Source organism: Archocentrus centrarchus, chromosome 18 (assembly GCF_007364275.1).
Source record: "Archocentrus centrarchus isolate MPI-CPG fArcCen1 chromosome 18, fArcCen1, whole genome shotgun sequence".
NCBI lineage: Eukaryota > Metazoa > Chordata > Actinopteri > Cichliformes > Cichlidae > Archocentrus > Archocentrus centrarchus.
The window spans coordinates 13,863,099-13,881,669 of record NC_044363.1 but is presented as its reverse complement, the minus strand read 5'-3'; the positions used below and the strand labels follow the sequence as shown (position 1 = coordinate 13,881,669).

General features: G+C 42.4%; 1 protein-coding gene across 2 annotated transcripts in view; it reads right to left on the bottom strand.

Annotated features, from left to right (window-relative positions):
• The window catches only part of shroom4 (shroom family member 4), a 111,158-nt gene that overhangs the window by 820 nt on the left and 91,767 nt on the right, over nucleotides 1-18,571 (bottom strand). For both annotated transcript variants that reach the window (XM_030753112.1, XM_030753114.1), the window contains 8 exons: nucleotides 15,132-18,012; nucleotides 6,587-6,648; nucleotides 4,348-5,139; nucleotides 3,387-4,058; nucleotides 2,029-2,158; nucleotides 1,527-1,628; nucleotides 730-900; nucleotides 406-548 (listed from right to left, as the gene is read on the bottom strand). In XM_030753112.1, coding sequence (XP_030608972.1) covers nucleotides 406-548; nucleotides 730-900; nucleotides 1,527-1,628; nucleotides 2,029-2,158; nucleotides 3,387-4,058; nucleotides 4,348-5,139; nucleotides 6,587-6,648; nucleotides 15,132-18,012 — 4,953 coding nt within the window. The remainder of the gene's footprint in view (nucleotides 1-405; nucleotides 549-729; nucleotides 901-1,526; nucleotides 1,629-2,028; nucleotides 2,159-3,386; nucleotides 4,059-4,347; nucleotides 5,140-6,586; nucleotides 6,649-15,131; nucleotides 18,013-18,571) is intronic.

Sequence of the window (18,571 nt, the reverse complement as noted above, 5' to 3'; positions counted from 1 at the left end):
TTTGCGTTGCCACACTGGGTTGCTTGTGGCACCTATCGCCACACCTCCATGTTTGGGGATTTGAACTCAACTACCTTTTGTTTGCACATCCCGTAGGACCGACTGACCCAAGTTTGCCTGCTGTTCACGTGGAACACGTTGACCTTCAGAGTTCTCATTTGAATTACTGCTTCTACCACATTAAGTAGGTCTTTGCCCCAAACTTACGACTTCCCTGAGGTGTTCCCTGCCTCTCACTCTAAAACAGGACAGATTATATTCAGTAGTAGCTGCAAGCTTCAGAATATCAGCAAACTAGAAATGCCTCGTGTCTTTGAAACTGTCTCAAATCATGTGCTGTGAACCTTTCTTAAAACGTTATTTATCACGTTTCATACTATGATGGACAGTGAAGTTTTATCCCACCTGTAGTCTCTGTGCTGCTCTGGAGAGAGGCAGCGGGCCAGCACGCGGCTGACAGCCTGCTCTCTGCGGTCTACGTGGTCCTTCAGGTCCTGAGCCTCGGACAGCTGCCTCATGAGCTGACGCTTCTTCTCCAGCAGGGGGAGCTACAGGGCAGCAAGAAAGCGACAGAGAGGGATGCATTCAAATATATTTTTCCTCATTTTAAAAACAAAACTTGATGCACCACAAACACACTCTCTCCACACTGTGCGGCTCTTAAAAATGCCACATCTGTTCCTTTCCCCTTTATCTTCCCCCATTTCTCTCCAGCCCCATCTTTCTCACCCTCTCGTGGTGCTCCGTCTCAGAGTCCAGTGTATCCAGCGTGGTCTCCACTCTCAGCAGCCTCCCAGACAGTGACAGCAGCAGGCTGACCACCTTGTCCAGATCGCCGATGAACATGCGGAACTTGTCCACCTCGTTGGGCTTGCACACCGACACCACCATGCTCTCCACCTGCACCGACGAGCCAATACAAAGAGCAGATTTACTGTATGTAAGCGAAGTGGTGGACAGAGCGGATGAATCGCAGAGTACACGTGGTGCACGAGAAGGTAAACATGAAGCCCTACCCAACATCAACACTCTGCTTTCTCTTTGGTCATTTTGAATCCCTCGAGAGCAAAGTTACTGATACTATCAAAAAAATCACTACCAGAAACTTTCCAAGAATCCTGGCTGCTTTTCTAAGCCTCCTAATAAGACTGCTGATTGGAAAACTCAATACAATGTGCCAACTCCTACTTCTAGATCAACACTCTCAACGCAAACATCACATCTGTAGTGCTCTTTCTCGGCATGAAGCCGTACTTGCTGTTCACTGATTGTCACCTCTCTTCTCTCCAACTTCAACAACCCTTTCCCATACCTTCATGGCATGGCTCATCAGCTTTATCCCTCTGTAGTTACTACAGCTCTGAACATCACCCTTGTTCTTGATGATAGCGCCAGTAAAATCAGCAGTTACTGACATTTGTGCAACCATTTAATCTTTTATGCTGATTAAAGATGAAAAAACATAGCATGTTGCCGACATAATGACCAGACAAACAAAGAAGTGTACGAGATGAGTTTGTCCCCACCTCCTCTCCCAGCTGTGCATTGGCTCTGATGTCGTCCTGCAGGCCTCTCTGAGCCTCCCTCAGCACTCCCAGCTTCTTCCGGAGGCTCTCCATCAGCTGTTTCTGCACAATAGAAGGAGAACTCCTTAAATATTAATTAACAAGGAACAGTTATTGCTCTTCATCTTCACAAAACACATTATTCAAACAGCAGCCGGCCGCATTAAATGTTAAATAGACTGGTTCTCATAAAACGCTTTTCTCCTCTACTTTGAGCCCTCAAAGCGCTTTATACAGCATACCTCATTCACACACATACAGGCACTTCTTTCTACGGCTAAGTGCTTTCTATCTAACACACACATTCATACTCTGACGGCTGCATCGGAGAGCAACTTGGGGTTCAGCATCTTGCCCAAGGATACTTTGGTATGCAGACTGGAGCAGCCAGCGATTGAACCACAAACCTTCTGATTAGCAGGTGACCTGCTCTACCTCCTGCACTACAGCCACCGCACCCTACCTTGTAGGTCAGCTCGTCATCCTCGTCCCGCTCTCTGTTATCTGTGAAGTCCTTCATCTGCGACAGGATCTGAGCCTTGGCTGTGGACGTGCTGTAATAGGACGAACAGCTGGAGCTAGCTCCTGACCGCCTGCGAAGAAGGCACCAAGAGAAGAGTTTATTTTATTTACACAGTGATAAAAGACAAAGCCCGAGATATAAAACAAAGCCATAAAAATACAGTGATTACAGATGCGCATAAACAAGAAATGCAATCAATTATGTGGGCTTAATGAGGCAAGAGAATAACAGGAGGCACATGGAAAACAACTCGACTCCAAACGGTAAACAAACTGACAGAGCAGGAGGAGCCAGCGTGAAACGATAGAAACGGACTCAGCAGGTGACACCAAATGAGATGACGGCAAACAGAAGATTATGATGCGTACCTACATCCACTTTTAATAGTGTGTGTTGGTAAGAAACCAAATTTTATAAACTTTATATTGTATATCCATAACTGTTGCTTTGCTTTATAACCACTGTATTGTTTTTAAATAATCTACTGAAATATGAAGAGTAAAACAGTGAATAGCAAAATACGGTTAATGCTAATAAAGAGCAAAAATTGTTCTTTAGTTTTTTTTGACACTTTACTGCTTTTAACTGACATTCTTTTGGTTACTGCTAAAATGACGCTTGACCTGCTTCTGTCTATATTTTATTTTATTTATTTATTTTACATGTAAATGAAAACTGAAACTTTCATTGTGAAATAAAGAAAAACCTTTGAGTCAGAGGTGTCAAAAGATTTGGTCCGAGGGCCAGAATCGGCCTGTGACAGGCTCGGGTCTGGCCCTCTGAACAGCTTTGGTGTTTGTAAGACATTTAAGCCATGTGCATGTGGCACACAAACCAAAATGTTTTAAGAACTTCAACTTTGTGGCCACACTTACAAAATTTGGTCTTATGCCATAGCATATCATAGCTATAATAATAATATGCTGATAATTTATAGCAACCATATATCCCACAGTCTGCATAAATGGCATAACAAGAAGTGGACAAAAAGTGAAAAATCTGACGTAACAGACATGTTTCTGTTCATCTGTGAGTTTTAAGATTAAAATATGAACCTGTCTATGTTTTCTTTCTCTTCTATGTGGTGCCTGTTAACCATCCTGCACCTGTGTCTGCAACAACAAACCATTAGTAAACGTAACCAAAAGAAAAACCAAATCTGGCTGCAGAGAGGTCTTTTGGAAATGTTGTGGGAAAGAGAGAATGAGCTTAGTGACAAGAACAGTTAGGTCTTGTACAAATCAAATGGTCTGTGTAATTAATGCACACACACATTCCTCCACTCAGACTCCCGTTACCTATCCAAGCTGTCTGTGCTGTGCTCCACGGGTTGTGCTCCTCTCCAGCTCTCTGTGCCCGACTCTCCTTCACTGCCCTGGGGGAAGATCTCCTCCAGGCTCAGCCCTTCTCTGCTGCTGCTCTCCCCGACCTCCAGCTCCTCCTCCAGGGAGCTGCTCTCTGCCCTTGGCCTGCCCGATGGCGATGCCTTAGAGTCTGGTAATGTGTCGATGTCGGTCTCCAGGACCATGACGGGAAGAGCGAAGCAAGGGAGCTCGCTGGTGATTGGCACGTTCTCTGCTGGAAGTTCCTCCTCCTGGAAGTCATCGATGTCTGTCTCCAGCGGGACGTCTAGGTCACACTCTAGGCTCTGCGCTGGGCTCGGGCTGAGGGTCGTCTCTGATTCGGCTCCTGTTTCAGGGATCTTCTGCTGCTCTTCCATCTGGAAGCCTCTGTTCATACGAAGCTGCTGCTGTTGCTGCTCACAGTCGGATCTACTGAAGTATCTTTTAGAAGCCTCATCGATGGCTCCATTTTCTAAAACAGGAGGGAGTGTTGTGTTGCTGTGAACTCCAGGAGATGGAGCTCTCTCCCACTCTGCTCCAGGTCTGAGGCTGGGCTGCTGTTGATGAGGTTTGACCGTTATTCTGTCCTGGTCTTGGCTGTGGCGGCCGACGTCCATCGCAGATGAACTACAGAGAAACAAGAGGATTAAACTAATGTGACACACCAGCAAAGCAAGAATTTAACAAAATAACACCATTAAAATGTTGACACTGACTGATATTAGCCCATTAAATGTTGACTGTTACTGGTTTTCTGTGCCCCACAACAGGATCTGGATCCTTTTTTGTTTGTTTTTTAAGCAGAAAAAAACATTTTTTCTCTATTTTCTACCATTTCTACACCAAATATTTCAGCATTTATTAAAAAAATGTTATTGGTGAGTTAAATATAAATCTCAGCACTTCCTCGTCTCACCTGTTCACACTGTTCTCCAGTGCTGGTGGTGGAGGAGGTGGTGGAGGGGGAGGCAGAGGTGATTCAGCCTCCCTCTCTCTGTGGGGCGGAGCCACCGGTCTGAAGGCCCTCCTGGAGAACATGGGGCTGGGGGGTGCTACAGTAACGAGGCGTTCCTGAAACTGAGGCTGATTCTGATTGGACGGGGCAAACATGCGTTCCTGGCTTTGATTGCAGCTGCATCGCGGGCAACCACCCTCCACCACTTCCTGCCTCTCTGGAGGGAGACTGTAGGACCTCTGCCGGGACATTTCGGGTGGAGGGGTGTAGGAGGACGAGTGGGCTGAATAGTGTCCCCCTACGGAGTTGAGGGAGGGATGGATGGAGGGAGGAGCAGCAAAAGAAGATGAAGAGGAGAACAGGGAGTGGTGAGACGCACGCCGGCGGTGGAACTGCTCCCACTTCGGGGGCGGTGGTCTCGGTGGAGGTGGAGCCTTCTTCCTGTTTTGCCTGGCACCGCCCGCTGCATCTCCACCCCTCACGCTGCCTTCCTCCACCTCACTCAGGGTCTGGCTGGTCGCCATGGAAATTGAAGGGGACCAGCGTTGGCTGCTGTCAAAGCGGAGATCGTTTTCAGACATGGCTCGACCTCGAAGGTAAAGAGGAGTCGGTGGAGGAGCGAAGGCGTATCCGTTGTGGTCATCGGTGCTGCCGTCTGTAGGTCTGGGGCCCCATCGAGGCTGGTGGAGGTGCTGCTGATACTGACGGATATTCTCTGGTGGTCTGGACTCTCTCCTCCAACTTGGGTAGTCTCTTTGTTATGGAGATCGTGGAGTGACATAAGAAAATTCATTCATTTGTTCATTTAATAAATAACCACAGAGCAAGTTAAGCTTATAGTTCACAAGCATTGGTTGAGCTTTGAGGATGAAAGGCTTAATAATTCAACACTAAACACATAATATGATTAATTTCAACTCATGGATCAATTTCAGAGGTTTTTCTGTCAATTTCTAGGTTTCTGACTTTGGCAAAATCAAATTTACAATTTAAAAAAATGTCTTCAGAGTTTTGTCTCATTTTTAACCAAAACTATTTTAACACAAAATACCAGATTACAATAAAACATTTATTATGGCAATGTGCAAACAAGCTACTTCTCTACTTTATAGACGCACTGTTTATAAATATGAACATTTATCCACATTAAAAGAAATGTTTTGTCCATGTTGCAAATCTGCAGCACCTGCGTGATGCTATGATGCCAATATGGAAAGAAATCTCTGAATGATGTTTCCAGCACCTTGTTGAATCTGTGCCACAAAGAATTAAAGCAGTTCTGAAGGCAAAAAGAGGGTCCAACCCAGTACGAGCGAGGTGTACCTAATGAAGTGTCTGGCGGGTGTGTATGTATGATTTCACAACAAGGTCATCCAAAATCGGCTCTAAATGCCACATTTTTTCACAGATTCTTTTGATGACACCGCGCTCTAACTGACATCAGTTTGCAAAGTGCAGTCAGTAAGATGCACGTAACCTAAGGTGTACCCGAGCGTGGAGACATATTAAAGCTGATTTATGCACTGGGTGCAGTGATGGCTAGCATGAGTTTGATGACAAACATGCTAACTTCTGGTGAGGCTTTTACATTAATATATATGTATTTCTACAAAGGTTTTGAATGTGCTTTGGTTATAATTTATTTCCTCCCCAAATTTGACTCTTCCTCTTAAAATAAACTTCTAAATAAAAGCAATCAAAGTTCAAATAACAAAAGGCAATATGGCCATTTACTTTTCTTGGGAAAAAAACAAAACAAAAAGCAAGCAAACAAAAAAAAAAGACCCAAAAAGCATGTCAGGAACAAAAAACGGAGACAGTGAAAGTGGTTCAATTATAGTAAATGTTTCCTTTGCACATACCAGACTCACTGAACTGTTTCTGTCTCAGGTCAAATACGAGTGGCCTAAAAGCCCCCCCCCCCCAAAAACACGCTAACATACATCCAACCACATATCATTATGGTCACATTTGGAGCACGCGTGATTGCTCCACACACTTAGAGCTCATTATAGTCAAATCACAGCCGGGCATGACTGAGTGGGATTTCCGCCCGTCGGTGCACAATGACGACCGCACCTAACGTCTCCGGAGAGCCAGGCGGAGTTTAAAAAAAAAAAAAAAAAAAAAAGACCAGGAACAAGTACATGAAGATAACCAGGTCAGAAAAAAGGTGCGGGAGAAGAAGGAAGTGGCTCACCTCTCAGTCAGGCTGTACTTCCTGTTGAGCTTGGTCGTTTCCTGCTGCCTGGCGGGATACGTCTGTGGAAAGATTTAATGCCGGTTAATAAGACCAAGGGAATGATGGAAGACTTCAATTTGGAGCTAAGTGCTGTTCAGCGCACGTCCCCCAGCTGAAGGGAAGTTGGTGTGTTACTCCACCCTGCTCTGGTGTTGGGTTTTAAAAAGGTGGAAATCATTTGTGAGTGTGAAGCATTTTTTAAGTCAAACCAAATCAGAGGAGCTACAATGAGTCAGCTTTACTGTTACATAAATCTCTGATTTTTGAATATTCTCCATCTCTACCCTGGTTCAAATATCTTTTAAAAAACATTTTTTCTCTACATTTTATTATTATATTAATATTTGCTCTGCATTTTTTATGATGTTATTTTAATTTAACTCACTTCAACTTTTATGTCTCCTTATTTGTAATTTTTCTTTCTTTCTTTGGTGTTTGGGGCTTTCAGCTGTACTTCAAAGTCTTCACCTGGAAACTGAGTTTTCTTACATGTGCACGAGTTAAACCTATTTTGCAAGGCTGTTAAAAATGAACCGCCATGCTCAAAGAAGGTTATTATAAAAAGTCAACATCATTCTTCTTGTATTACTTGCATTTCATTTGTTCCTATCTTTTCCCTCCTTCTTCAGTTCTTGTTTCTTAGTCCTGAGGATCTACAAAGCAGGTTTGACCAGGATATTTTTCCATTATCCAACTTCATTTAGGGTGACGGTATATCTCACTGGGTTGAGCGTTCGATTCATATGCTGTAAGCTATTGCAGAGGTACGGGTTTCTTCCGTGTCTTTCCTCTGCTCTCTCCCAGCTTTCCTTTCTTCTCAATAAAAGCTAAAAAGCCCTTCCAAAAAAAAAAAAAAATGTAGTTGTCAACTCCATAAGTCAAGCCAGAGTTTCCCAGTCTAGCCGGCGCATTTTCATATGAAAGGGACGGCACTGGCAGCACCTGACCAATCACAAACACGAATAAGTGTACTAGCAGCTCAGCAACTGATTTTATGAGGATAAGCAAACTATATTAGAACAATTAGAAGTGGTTAAAGACATAATTTACACTGAAAACAACACATCTGCTGCAGTAAAAGTGTGTTCTAGTAAAGTGTTGTATGAATGTGTGTGCCTTAAAGCTTTGTTGAGTAAGACTGGAAAGCGTTACTATAGTAATAAAGTCAGTTTCAGTCATTTTCTTTTGGTGGCGAGAGAAAGTAAAGAATAAATATAAAAACAAAACTCAAAAGTAGGTTTAGTCTGTTTGCTAAATGCTTATAGAAGAATAACACTGAAAACACAGATTTACCCTCAAGTTACTTTGGTGCAAATCCTTTGCAGTGCACCCCTCTCGTTGTCCTCTTTCTGTATGAACTTTTCCTGCTCTCCACTCGGCCTTTCTTTTTGTCTTTCCTTGTTTTTTATTTTATTTAACTTTAACTGAGCCTCCGTGTGTCCTGCATTTGGGTCCTTTCCTCCCTGCACGTAACAGTTTCCTGGGATGCAGTTAAAGAGATTCCTAACCTCATCTTAGCTTTATTGCAGGATGTTTCTGTTTGTAGTACATTTAGTTTTTTTAGATTTGTTTATTCGCTTAAGATTTTATTTAGATAGGAGGGACCTTTCCTTTCTTCTCCTGCACCATTGCCTGTTTTACAGTCAAAACCGGTATTTTAGGTCAGTAAAATCAAAACATTTGGCTTCCAAGGAGCCAGACTTGTAGTTTTTTAAAAGTGGTCTTGAGCAATCATTCTCCAGGCTTTCTGAAGGTCTTTCAAAGTTCTTCAATTGAACCATCTACTGTTCACTGAAACCTCATAAGAAAGGGTCTGACTGGATGGTGGGCTGTCAAGAACCCATTCTTAAGAAAGGGAAACGGGGAGAAAAGGCTTAGTCCAGAACTGGACTGAAAATCAGTGGCAACAGGTCTGATGGAGTGATGAATCCAAATTTGACATTTTTGGTTCAAATCATCATCAGTATGTACAGAAGAGGTCAGGAGACACCTGTAAAACATGGAGGAGGCTCTGTCATGGTTTGGGGCTTCATTTCAGTTAGTGGTATCAGAGATCTTGTCAAAATTGATGGAAATCTGAATGCAGAAAAGTGACATCAGATTTTGATACATCTGGAAAGCATCCGATTGGCAGCATCTTTATTATTTTTTTTTAGCATGACAGTGATCCCAAACACACTGCCAATGCAGTAAAAGCATACCTGGACAGAAAAACCCTCAACAGAACACTATCAGTCATGGATTGGCCTCCCCAGCCCCCGGACCTCAAAATTATTGAAACAGTGTGGGATCATGTTGACAGAGACTGGAACAAAAGGCAGCCAACATCCAAAGAAGAGCTTTGAATGTCCTTCAGGAAGCCTGGAGAACTATTCCTGAAGAAAGTGGCCCGATAGTTAACTGATAATGACAATAAATTATTAGCTGCTAATTACAACCACATAATAGGACTTACTGTATCTGCACAATGCATCTGACCTGCTTGTGACTCCACCAGAGAGTGGAGCACTGAGCAAACTCATTGCACTCTTGTTTTTGCTCAATCATGACAGCCAGTGTGTAAACACACACGCACACACGCACACACGCACATGGCTGGATAAATACACCAGTGGGGCACGCATGAACACACACACACACACACACACTTCTCTGAGGGACTATTGTCTTACTGACTCTGATGCAAACCTGAACATTGAGATGGTATTTTTGTTGGCACAAGTGAAAGTGAATTTTACATTTTTGGATGTCACTTGATGTCAGCAGAGCATAAAACCCATTAAATGATTAAATGACTCTATTTCACAAGTACCTGGATGGCCCTTTGATGTTTAAGTCTATTGTCTCTTGGGGACATGACACTATTCATGACATGATTTGGCCACTATTTGTACACAAGACAAATTAAGATTCTCAGTTACCTGTGTATCATTTTTGTACATATTATTCTGCAGTTTTAAACTATAAACTTAAGCTTTGAAATAAGTCACAAATTTACTGCTGCCTGAGCGTCTCACTGCCCACCATCTGCTATAGAAGACACCCCACATTGGATCCTGTGACCAATCTTGGTCCGTTTCCCCCACCACTTCCACTCCATTTTCCACATTTATTTTCATTTGAACTACTTAGCTATGTTTAAAGATGTTCAGTAAATGCATGTTTAAGTTAATGGATAAATGTGTTAAAGCTAAAACAGCTTTAGGATGAGCTGAGAGGCTCTATCGGGACCCAGTATAAGAAAAATTGGATCATTTTAAACTGAATCATGCAAAAGCTACTATAGCAAATGCCAAGAATTAGAACAATATGAATCTGGAAAGGAGCATAATAGGCCCGCTTTAAACCAGAAACACTGCTGTACAGATTAAAATCTTAATGTAAAAATAATTCTGTAACCAAGTCAAGTATTCCAACTGAAAGTAATCCACTGCCAAGTCAGTGATTACCATGAATGTGTTTCACTGAGAGTATAAAGAACTAATGTCCTTTGGGAGAAAGCTATACTGCTTCAAATAGTACATTCAGTGTTTTTATAATGAGGTGGGAAGTAAAATGAAAAATCATTTAATTTTTTAATCTGATAGTCCAATTCTGCAAAAATCAGTTCAATTCAAAAACACCACTGGGCTCCTTTCACTCAGTTACAGACCACAAATAATAAAAGTGGCCACAAAGATTTTGATTTCCCTCTTTCATCCAAAGCACACAAACAGAGGAACATGAACACACACCTTAATGGCTTAATGAACCCCATTTCTCATTTAAAATGGGAACTATATAAAGATTTCCCTTATCACCCATCCAGCACATCTGTTACTACCAAAAAACAATAGACATTGTCAGCAGCAGACAAGATTATCACTATGGCATCAAACCAGCAACCTTTGACTTGAGAAGAATGCCAAAACGGAGGAGGCCAAGGATGACGGCTCCCCGGAGGCCTCGGTGCAGCAAAACCGCACAGAAACAGCAAAACAGCGTCAGCCTGAACCAAATATCTGCTGAACTCCAAATACATTTAGTCCAAAACAAATGTCAGCTTGGATTGCTTGGTGTCGAATGATGAGGGCACGAATGTGTAGAAGTTCACAGGAAAAGCAAAAGTTCAGACAAGGGTCTGTGCCCCCCGTCCCCCTGCCAAGAGACTCGAATCAATTTGCGGTAAAGATGAAACCCTATGCTGCTATTATCGCTGACACAAGTGTCCCGCCGCTGCTGCTGCTCGGTCTCTCTCCCAGTTCCACGAACTGTTGCAATGATCCGCTAAATTTTCAATGAGAATTTCAGACTGTGACCACATGCAGTATGAGAGGTTCGGCTTCAAACCGACCGTTCAACCACGAAGCACTTGGACCGAGCGGCTACTTAGCTCCAACATCCAAGTGAGACCACTCGATCCCTTTCTGGTGCTGGTTGAAAGGAGAGAGATAGTTTTCAGTCTCTAGTGGTCATCTCAGCTCGGTCCAACAGAAAAGTTTGCCTTTCACTCTAAACGGAGTTACTTGGTTTCAGTGCTGCTAGGACAAAGGCTGCAATTTCACTTAGGAAGGCTGCCTCTTAAGATCAGCTCACATATCAACACCTCAACAAGATGATAAAGCAGCGTCAACATCGAAATGAGTTTATCAGTTATGATGGTGAATCATGCTTTTGCTGCAGAGCCATCTGTAGATTCATTTATCAGTTCTCTAATAAGCTATTTTACACAAAATAACAAAAACATTTGGCCTTTACACCAAAGAAATATCACAAAAACTGCCTTAAGTATTTTTAACCAGTATTTTTTAAGTGTGGTTTAACTTACTCAAGCATGAAAAAATAGTTTTGCTTTTAAAGTGGCCAAAAATAACAGTAACATGTACAAATTTAACCATTAACTACAGTGCCTGAACTATATGAAAACCACTAATGCTTGTGTAGTCATCCCCAATGACCTATTTCGAGTCAAGAAAAACCCTCAGCAAGAGCTATGAAAACTCAAAGGGGACTTATTAGACTTTTCCTTCTCTCTAGAGAAAATGGTGCAGAGGTGGGTGCTCATATCAAGCATCGTCAAAGTTTTAATGAGGTTAAAGTACCTCATTAAAATCATAATCAAAAGATTACAGTAAGGAAATTTTTTTTTTTTTTTTGCATTTTTAGCCACAGCGGCTTTTATGGGCAGTGGAGAGAGAAAGGAAATGGGGGAAAGATAGAGGGCAAGACAGGCGGGCAAATTGGCGATGGGCCGGGACTCGAACCTGCGCCGCATATACATACATATACCGCCTGCACGGTATATGTATGTGGTTGCCGGTTTCACCACTAAGCCACCCAGGCGCCCTAGTTAGGAAAATTTTGAAAAACTTCTTCTTAACATTGATTGTCTGAGATTTATGCTCGTGAAGATGTGAACCAGGCATGGTCACTTTTTAATAGCAAATTACTTTCTGCTGTGAATAAAATAACACTATTTAAGACAGTTAAGGGTAATATGGAATCTTGGATGACAGGTGAGCTTTTGCACTTGATTCATGAGAGGAATAATGTATATAAGAAGTTCAGGAGGACGTCAAATCATGACCTTTACAAATGGTACATTGTATTACGTCACAGTATTCAATACAAGAAAAAGTAGCAAAATTTGATTATATTAATTCTAAAATTACTGAATTTCGTAGAGAATCCAAAAAAGTTGTGGAAAGTTTTGAAAAAATGTAGGCATAGTAAATAAAAATAAGGTTCAGTCTATAGCGTTGTTGGTCTTGATATGGGTAATGAAGTTTGCTATGATACTGTAAAATTTGTAATAAGTTTAATGAGTTTTTTTACTACTGTTGCCTCTGGCTTAGTTTGTAAACTACCTAAGAGCACTGGTAAATATGGAAGAACTTATGTTCAACAATTTTATAGTAGTTTGGGGGATGGTTTTTGTCTTTCTCCGGTATCTAAGGAGGATGTGTGCCAGATTTTGACAAATTTGAGTGTTAGTAAGGCTACTGGTTTGGATCAGTTGTCGCCTAAATTTGTTAAGGATGGTGCTGAGATAATTTGCCTTTATTGTAAATCTCTCTTTTTCTTCAGGTCAAATTCCAGTTGATTTAAAAATGGCAAGGGTTATTCCAATATATAAGATAAACTGTAAAACAGATCCTGGAAATTATAGACCTGTGTCAATTCTTTCTACCATATCCAAGTTATTTGAAAAAGTGGTGTATAAATAACTGTACCGTTACCTCTCTGATTTTATTTTTAATTTATATTAATGATGTTGCTTCAACTGTATCTTCCAAGTTGCTTTTATATGCAGATGACATGGCTCTTATTGTGGCGGATAGAAGTGTTGAAGTTATCCAACACTGGCTCTCAAATGAAATGGAATTAATTAGAGAGTGGCTAATAAACAATAGGCTCTCCCTGCATTATGATAAAACTGAGTCAATTCTACATCGAAAAGAAAACGGGACAAATTAAACTCTATTCAAGTGCAATATAAGTGGTAAGTGGTATAATTAATTGTAGTGCACGGACCAAGTATTTGGGATTAATCTTGGATCAGTGGAAAAGGCATTGTGGATGGTATAATTAAAAATTCAAATGCCAAGCTAAAATTTCTTTATAGGCAGGCAAATCATGTGACCCCAAAAAGCCAGGAGAATGCTGGTATGGTCCCTTATTCAAAGTCGTTATGACTATGCTAGTATATCATGGTACTCTGGACTATCAAAGAAGCTTCAAAATAGATTACCGGTATCTCAGAATAAATTAATTAGATATATTCTGAATGCACCAGCTCGAAGGCATATAGGAGCTACTGAATTTTGTCAGCGGGTATGCTACCAGTTGAAATGAGGGTGGTGCAGATGAAGTTTAATTTTGTTTTTAAAATTCTGAATGGCACCGCACCAGCTAGTTTGGCAAATGGTTTTAACTTTATTAATAAAGTTAAAACCATTTGCCAAACTAGCTGGTTTGGCAAATGGTTTTAACTTTATTAATAAGTTGCATTCTATTAATACAAGATCTAGTGCATCATCCTTGTACATACCTAGGGTTAAGTCTTACGGGAAATCTAGTTTTCTCTATACTAGCATTCTGGCATGGAATAGTCTTCCCTCAGAGTTACATTTTTAGGTGATATAACGTGTTTTAAGAAGGTTTTAAATCTGAATAAGATGATGAGTCAAGAGCGTGATATGTTTATTTATTTTTAGTTTGTATGTATGTATGTATCTTTGTTCTGTTGTAGTCAGTGATATGTGTAGTTATTTTTAGCTATATGTATGTTGTACACATCTTTTAGAGTTGTTTGTCGGACGGTGTCTGGGACCACAATGGAAATAAGTGTTAACACTTTATTGTGTAATGCCGAGTTTTATGTGTGTGTGCTCTGGCAGTGATTAACTGAATAAACAAAACTAAAGTACAAATGGTCCTGCACCATTTTAAAAATCAAAGTAAGTGTTTTTTAAGACTTTAAAAAGTAAAAAGTTAAAATTATGTATCAAATACAGGCTTTTGAAGTAGTTTGTTATACAATTATACAATAGTGCAATTATCCCTCCAGCACAGGATGTAGCCCCTTAACTGGCAAGGGCCCGGTGACGGGCCGTTTGTAGTCTCTTTTATATGGCAGGCTAGACCCTCCCATTTTTATTGACACGTCATTCGGCCAATCATGTAACTGGCTGCACCAAATCACCTGACAAAGCTACGTGACGCCCTCTGAGTATTATTGGCTCTGGGAAACCCATTTCTTAACATTATTGGCCGAATGAGGTGTCAGTCAAAATGGGCGGGTCTAGCCTGCCATATAAATGCACTTCATTCGGCCCGCGGACCAGACGCAGCCGATTAATAGGCTATGAAATGGGTTGTTCAGAGCCAATAATAACCAGAGGGTGTTATGTAGTTGTTTCAGGTGATTTTATTTGCTGCCAGTTAAGGGGTTAAAGATTAATTGCAACACAATAATAGATGAATCTCCGTGGATTCTGGACAAAACAAGTAATCTCTGAAGATGACACTTTGATCTGTGGATTTCAGTATTTAATGTCCATTGTATGGCAAGCCCCACCAAACTAATGTATCATGCGATTTTGCATTTTTAAGACATTTGTCTAAAACATAAGCTATAGCTTTTAAAATAAAATTTTCTATTGGTCTTAAATGCATCACCTGGAAATTTGATACCTATAGCAAAATTTTCACAAAGTTGAGACATTTTCAGACCTTATTTTCCTTGATATTAATTGACTACTTTTTAATAAGTAAACAATCCCTATGAGCCAAAACCTCAGGATATCTATGAGGTAAAGCAGAGTGGATATCCCTAATATGGTCAACCCAGGCACCTGTAGCTCTGGATTTGAGCACTGACCCCCACCCACTGGCTGTTCAAACTTTCTGTTTGCAAAGGGCAGCCAATCAGAGAAAAGTTGACATTAATGTTTTTCCTGCTTCTGAAGTGGGGCATGCCAAAAAAAAGTTTGAAGTTGACCCAAATGAGCATCCCTCTTACCTCTGTGGATTTGTAGCTCTGTGCTGTGTATGCCTGGTGCAGAGGTTGCCAGTTCTCCAGTGGCTGGGAAAGGGTGCTGACTGGATAAAAAGCTGATCGCGAGACCTGATTCTGGGTTTGGCTGTTGGAGCATGTCAGAGGCTTGGGCTGAAAGTTCTGGAAGCTGTCTTTGTGTTGTTGGAAGTCTTGACTTTTTACTTTTAAGCCACAGTTACCATAAAACTCCTGATGAGAGGTGAGCTGACAGTCTTCTTGACTTTCCTTCTCTCTTTCTTGCTCAAGCTCTCTCTCTCTTTGATTTTTGAGTCGCTCTTTCTCTCTGGCTCTCTCCATTTCTTTTTCCCTTTCTAACTCAAGCTCCCTTTCCCACTGTCTCACCCTCTCCTCTTGTTCTCTCTCCCGCTCCATCTCCCTCAGCCTTGCCATCTCCATTTCTAATTCCCTCTCTTGTCTTTCCTTCTCCTGCTGCCTCTCCCTTTCTCTTAGCCTCTCCTCTCGCTCCCTCACCCTCTCCTCCCTTTCTCTCGCTAGTTCCCTCTCCTTTTCTTTCTGCCTGTCCCTGCTGTTGCTCACTGACTGCCTCCTGGCCTCCACAGTATTTGAAAGCAGGGAGCTTTCCTGCTGTCCTCCCTGGTAGGAGTATCGCCTTTGGTTTGGGGGCTCTCCCCCTCTGGTGCCCCGGATAGCCCCCAAGGCATTTGACGCAGACACACCCTTGCTCGTTTCCTCAAAAAACTTCATCCTATCTGCAAATGGAAGGATATCTGACTCCTCTGTTCGTGAACTTGAAGAGGAGCGACTGTATGCAGCTGCAGATGAGGAGGTGAAAGCACAAACTCCATGGCGAGACCCTGTGACCCCTAGAATTCTTTCACCCAAGACTCTGCACTGTCGGTCTTGAGGTTCTGGTTCGGGTTGGAGTTTATGCTCAGGGGTCCAACGCCAACGACGGGCCTTACCAGCAGGGGCTGGTTCCTCCACAACTCGGATGCCAACACCAAAACTAGGCACGCCTGGGTCAAGAATCTGGACAGACCTGGACAAGCTGTTGTTCTGAGGGTAGGCTACAGACAGAGGGGGAGTCTGCAAGACATCATGGTCTGATTCACTTGGGGGGTTTGATGTCTTGACTGGTGCTGAGGTCTGGGAATCTTGGGGAATAGAAGGTGAGGTACAAGCAACCTTGGCACCCTTTTCCTGGGCAGGCCATTCCGCATCTCCCGCCTCCTCATTGAGGTCTGGATCCTCCTCCTGGACAGTTTCTCCACTACAGAGCAACCCTCCTGGGCCACGACTGCGTTGAAGCTGAGCCTTTTTCCTCTGAATCTCATTGCGCAGGTTGGTGGCAAATCTCTCATTACGACGGCGGTTCCTTCGATGGTTCCTGGAGTTTGACTTCTTCGTGGTTACCTCACCTTCTACAACTTCCTCTTTTTTTCTTTCATTTCTTTCTTTGTCCAATGCTCCTTTCTCCTCCAGCAAGGTATCCACACTGGCAGCAGCACTAAGAGGCTTAAAATCACTTTCAGAGTTCAGTCTTTCCTGTGCTGATGATGCTGTGGTCTCCCCTGGTACGCTCACAGAGCGACCCCAAGGCATATGATGCTGAACTGGTGAGAGAGACCTTCTATTTACATCCAGCCTCTCTCTTGAGTCTCCATCATCACCATTTCCTTCGAAGAACACAGATCCCGGGGTTGAGCATCGGCTGCCTCCCCATTTGTTTGACGTGGCATGAAGGTGGTTTTGAGAAGCTTCCTGGTCTTCCCTTGTGGGCTGAAGTGATGTAGGGGACCACTGGCTACTGCAGGGGGACAATGAGGGGTCAGAAGGGTTTGATAGATTACAAGGCTCGAAAGAGGAGCTGTCACTGTTGAATTGCAGTAACTGAAGTTGTGTAGCAAGGAGCTTTTCAGGGGCACTGTGCCGGTGCAGCACAGTAGAGGACTGCTTGGTCTGGGTGTGGGCAATATGGGACTGCCCTTGAACACTGGTGGAAGTTTCTGCAGGCAAGGAATCAGAATCAGAAGGTGGTTTAGGTACTAAGGAGTCTGTCAGTGGGTCAGAGAGGTTTTCTGAGGTGGTCTTTGATTTATAGCTTTTAGGAGCACTAGTATCACATATGATATGTCTAATATCTTCAGTCTGTCTTTGGATACAGTGCAGACCCAAAGTATCCTCAAAATTCCCACTTGGGCCACCTTCTCCTGGTGCAGGGAAGCCATTATGCATTTCTGATTCCACATTAAGAGAGGACTCATTTTCTTCATAATAAGAAGAAACACTAGAATTTTCAATAGGAGCCGAAGCACAACGTGTGTTGCCGGAATTAGGGCGACTTCGGGTTGCCCTAAAACTATCCCTTCTGGTTGGAGGCTGAGGAGGGTTCCTCTTTCTTTCCATTCCTGTTTCTCCATTTCTTATAATCTCAAAGCCGCCACCCCTCCGTTCCTGCTCATAGCAGCAGGACGAAGGTCTCTCTTTTACCTCGACAGGCCTTGGTCTTGGCCTGGTCAGTGATCTGGATTTTTGTGCAATCAGCTGTGCCTCATCTGGACGCTCCCTAGGTGACCCACACAGGGTTGCAGCATCGCTAACAGGGTAGCCTTGACCAGACAAGAGGTTATCCATGGAGCTGGCTTCACCGGGCCTTAGAGGCACTGTTGCGTAGTCAGATGTGTTTGAGCTGGCGGAGAAGGAGCTGTAGGCAGAATCTCTCTTGTTGTTGAAGAGGGCAGGATCAACGGGTGAATTATGGGAGTCAGAGTATGGCTGCGTGGTGGGTGTAGGTGTATCCAAGCTCTCCATGGAGCCCAGGGAACTGCTTCGGTCAGTGGAGGAGTAAGGTCCGGACAGCTGACCCCACTGCATGGACAAGTCGCTACAGAGAGATGGAGATACAGGAGGTTAATTGAAATGTTTCACAAATAGACATTGAGAAATGTTTTGGGTTATTTTACAGACAAAACAAGCCAATTGATGAAAACTTGACTTTTGGGAACACATCATAAATTGTTCAGATTTTTTCCAGAAATATTCCTTTGGCTTTTCTCCAAAACATGAGTTACATCCACACATACATGGGTATTTTTTTAAAACCAGAAATTTTCTGTTTGTTTTGAAAAAGATCTCCATCCACATGTCTCAAGTGTTGTCAAGATTACACCAAAGCAACATGTGGCAATATAACCGTAACAATATATAAATGTTGGGCAATAACAGTAACACGGCACACAGTCTGAAAAAGGTGATAAAAACAAAAAGATAAATGATTTAAAAGGGAGATGCACACAAATAACAATTTAAACACTCTTTATTTTAAATTTATAAAAAAGAAACTTAAACTAGCCATAGTGTATGTAGTCATCATGATCAGTTGTGAAATTAAATGCATGAGATGCAAGAAAGTTAAGAACTATTTATATGGTCACAAATGTAGG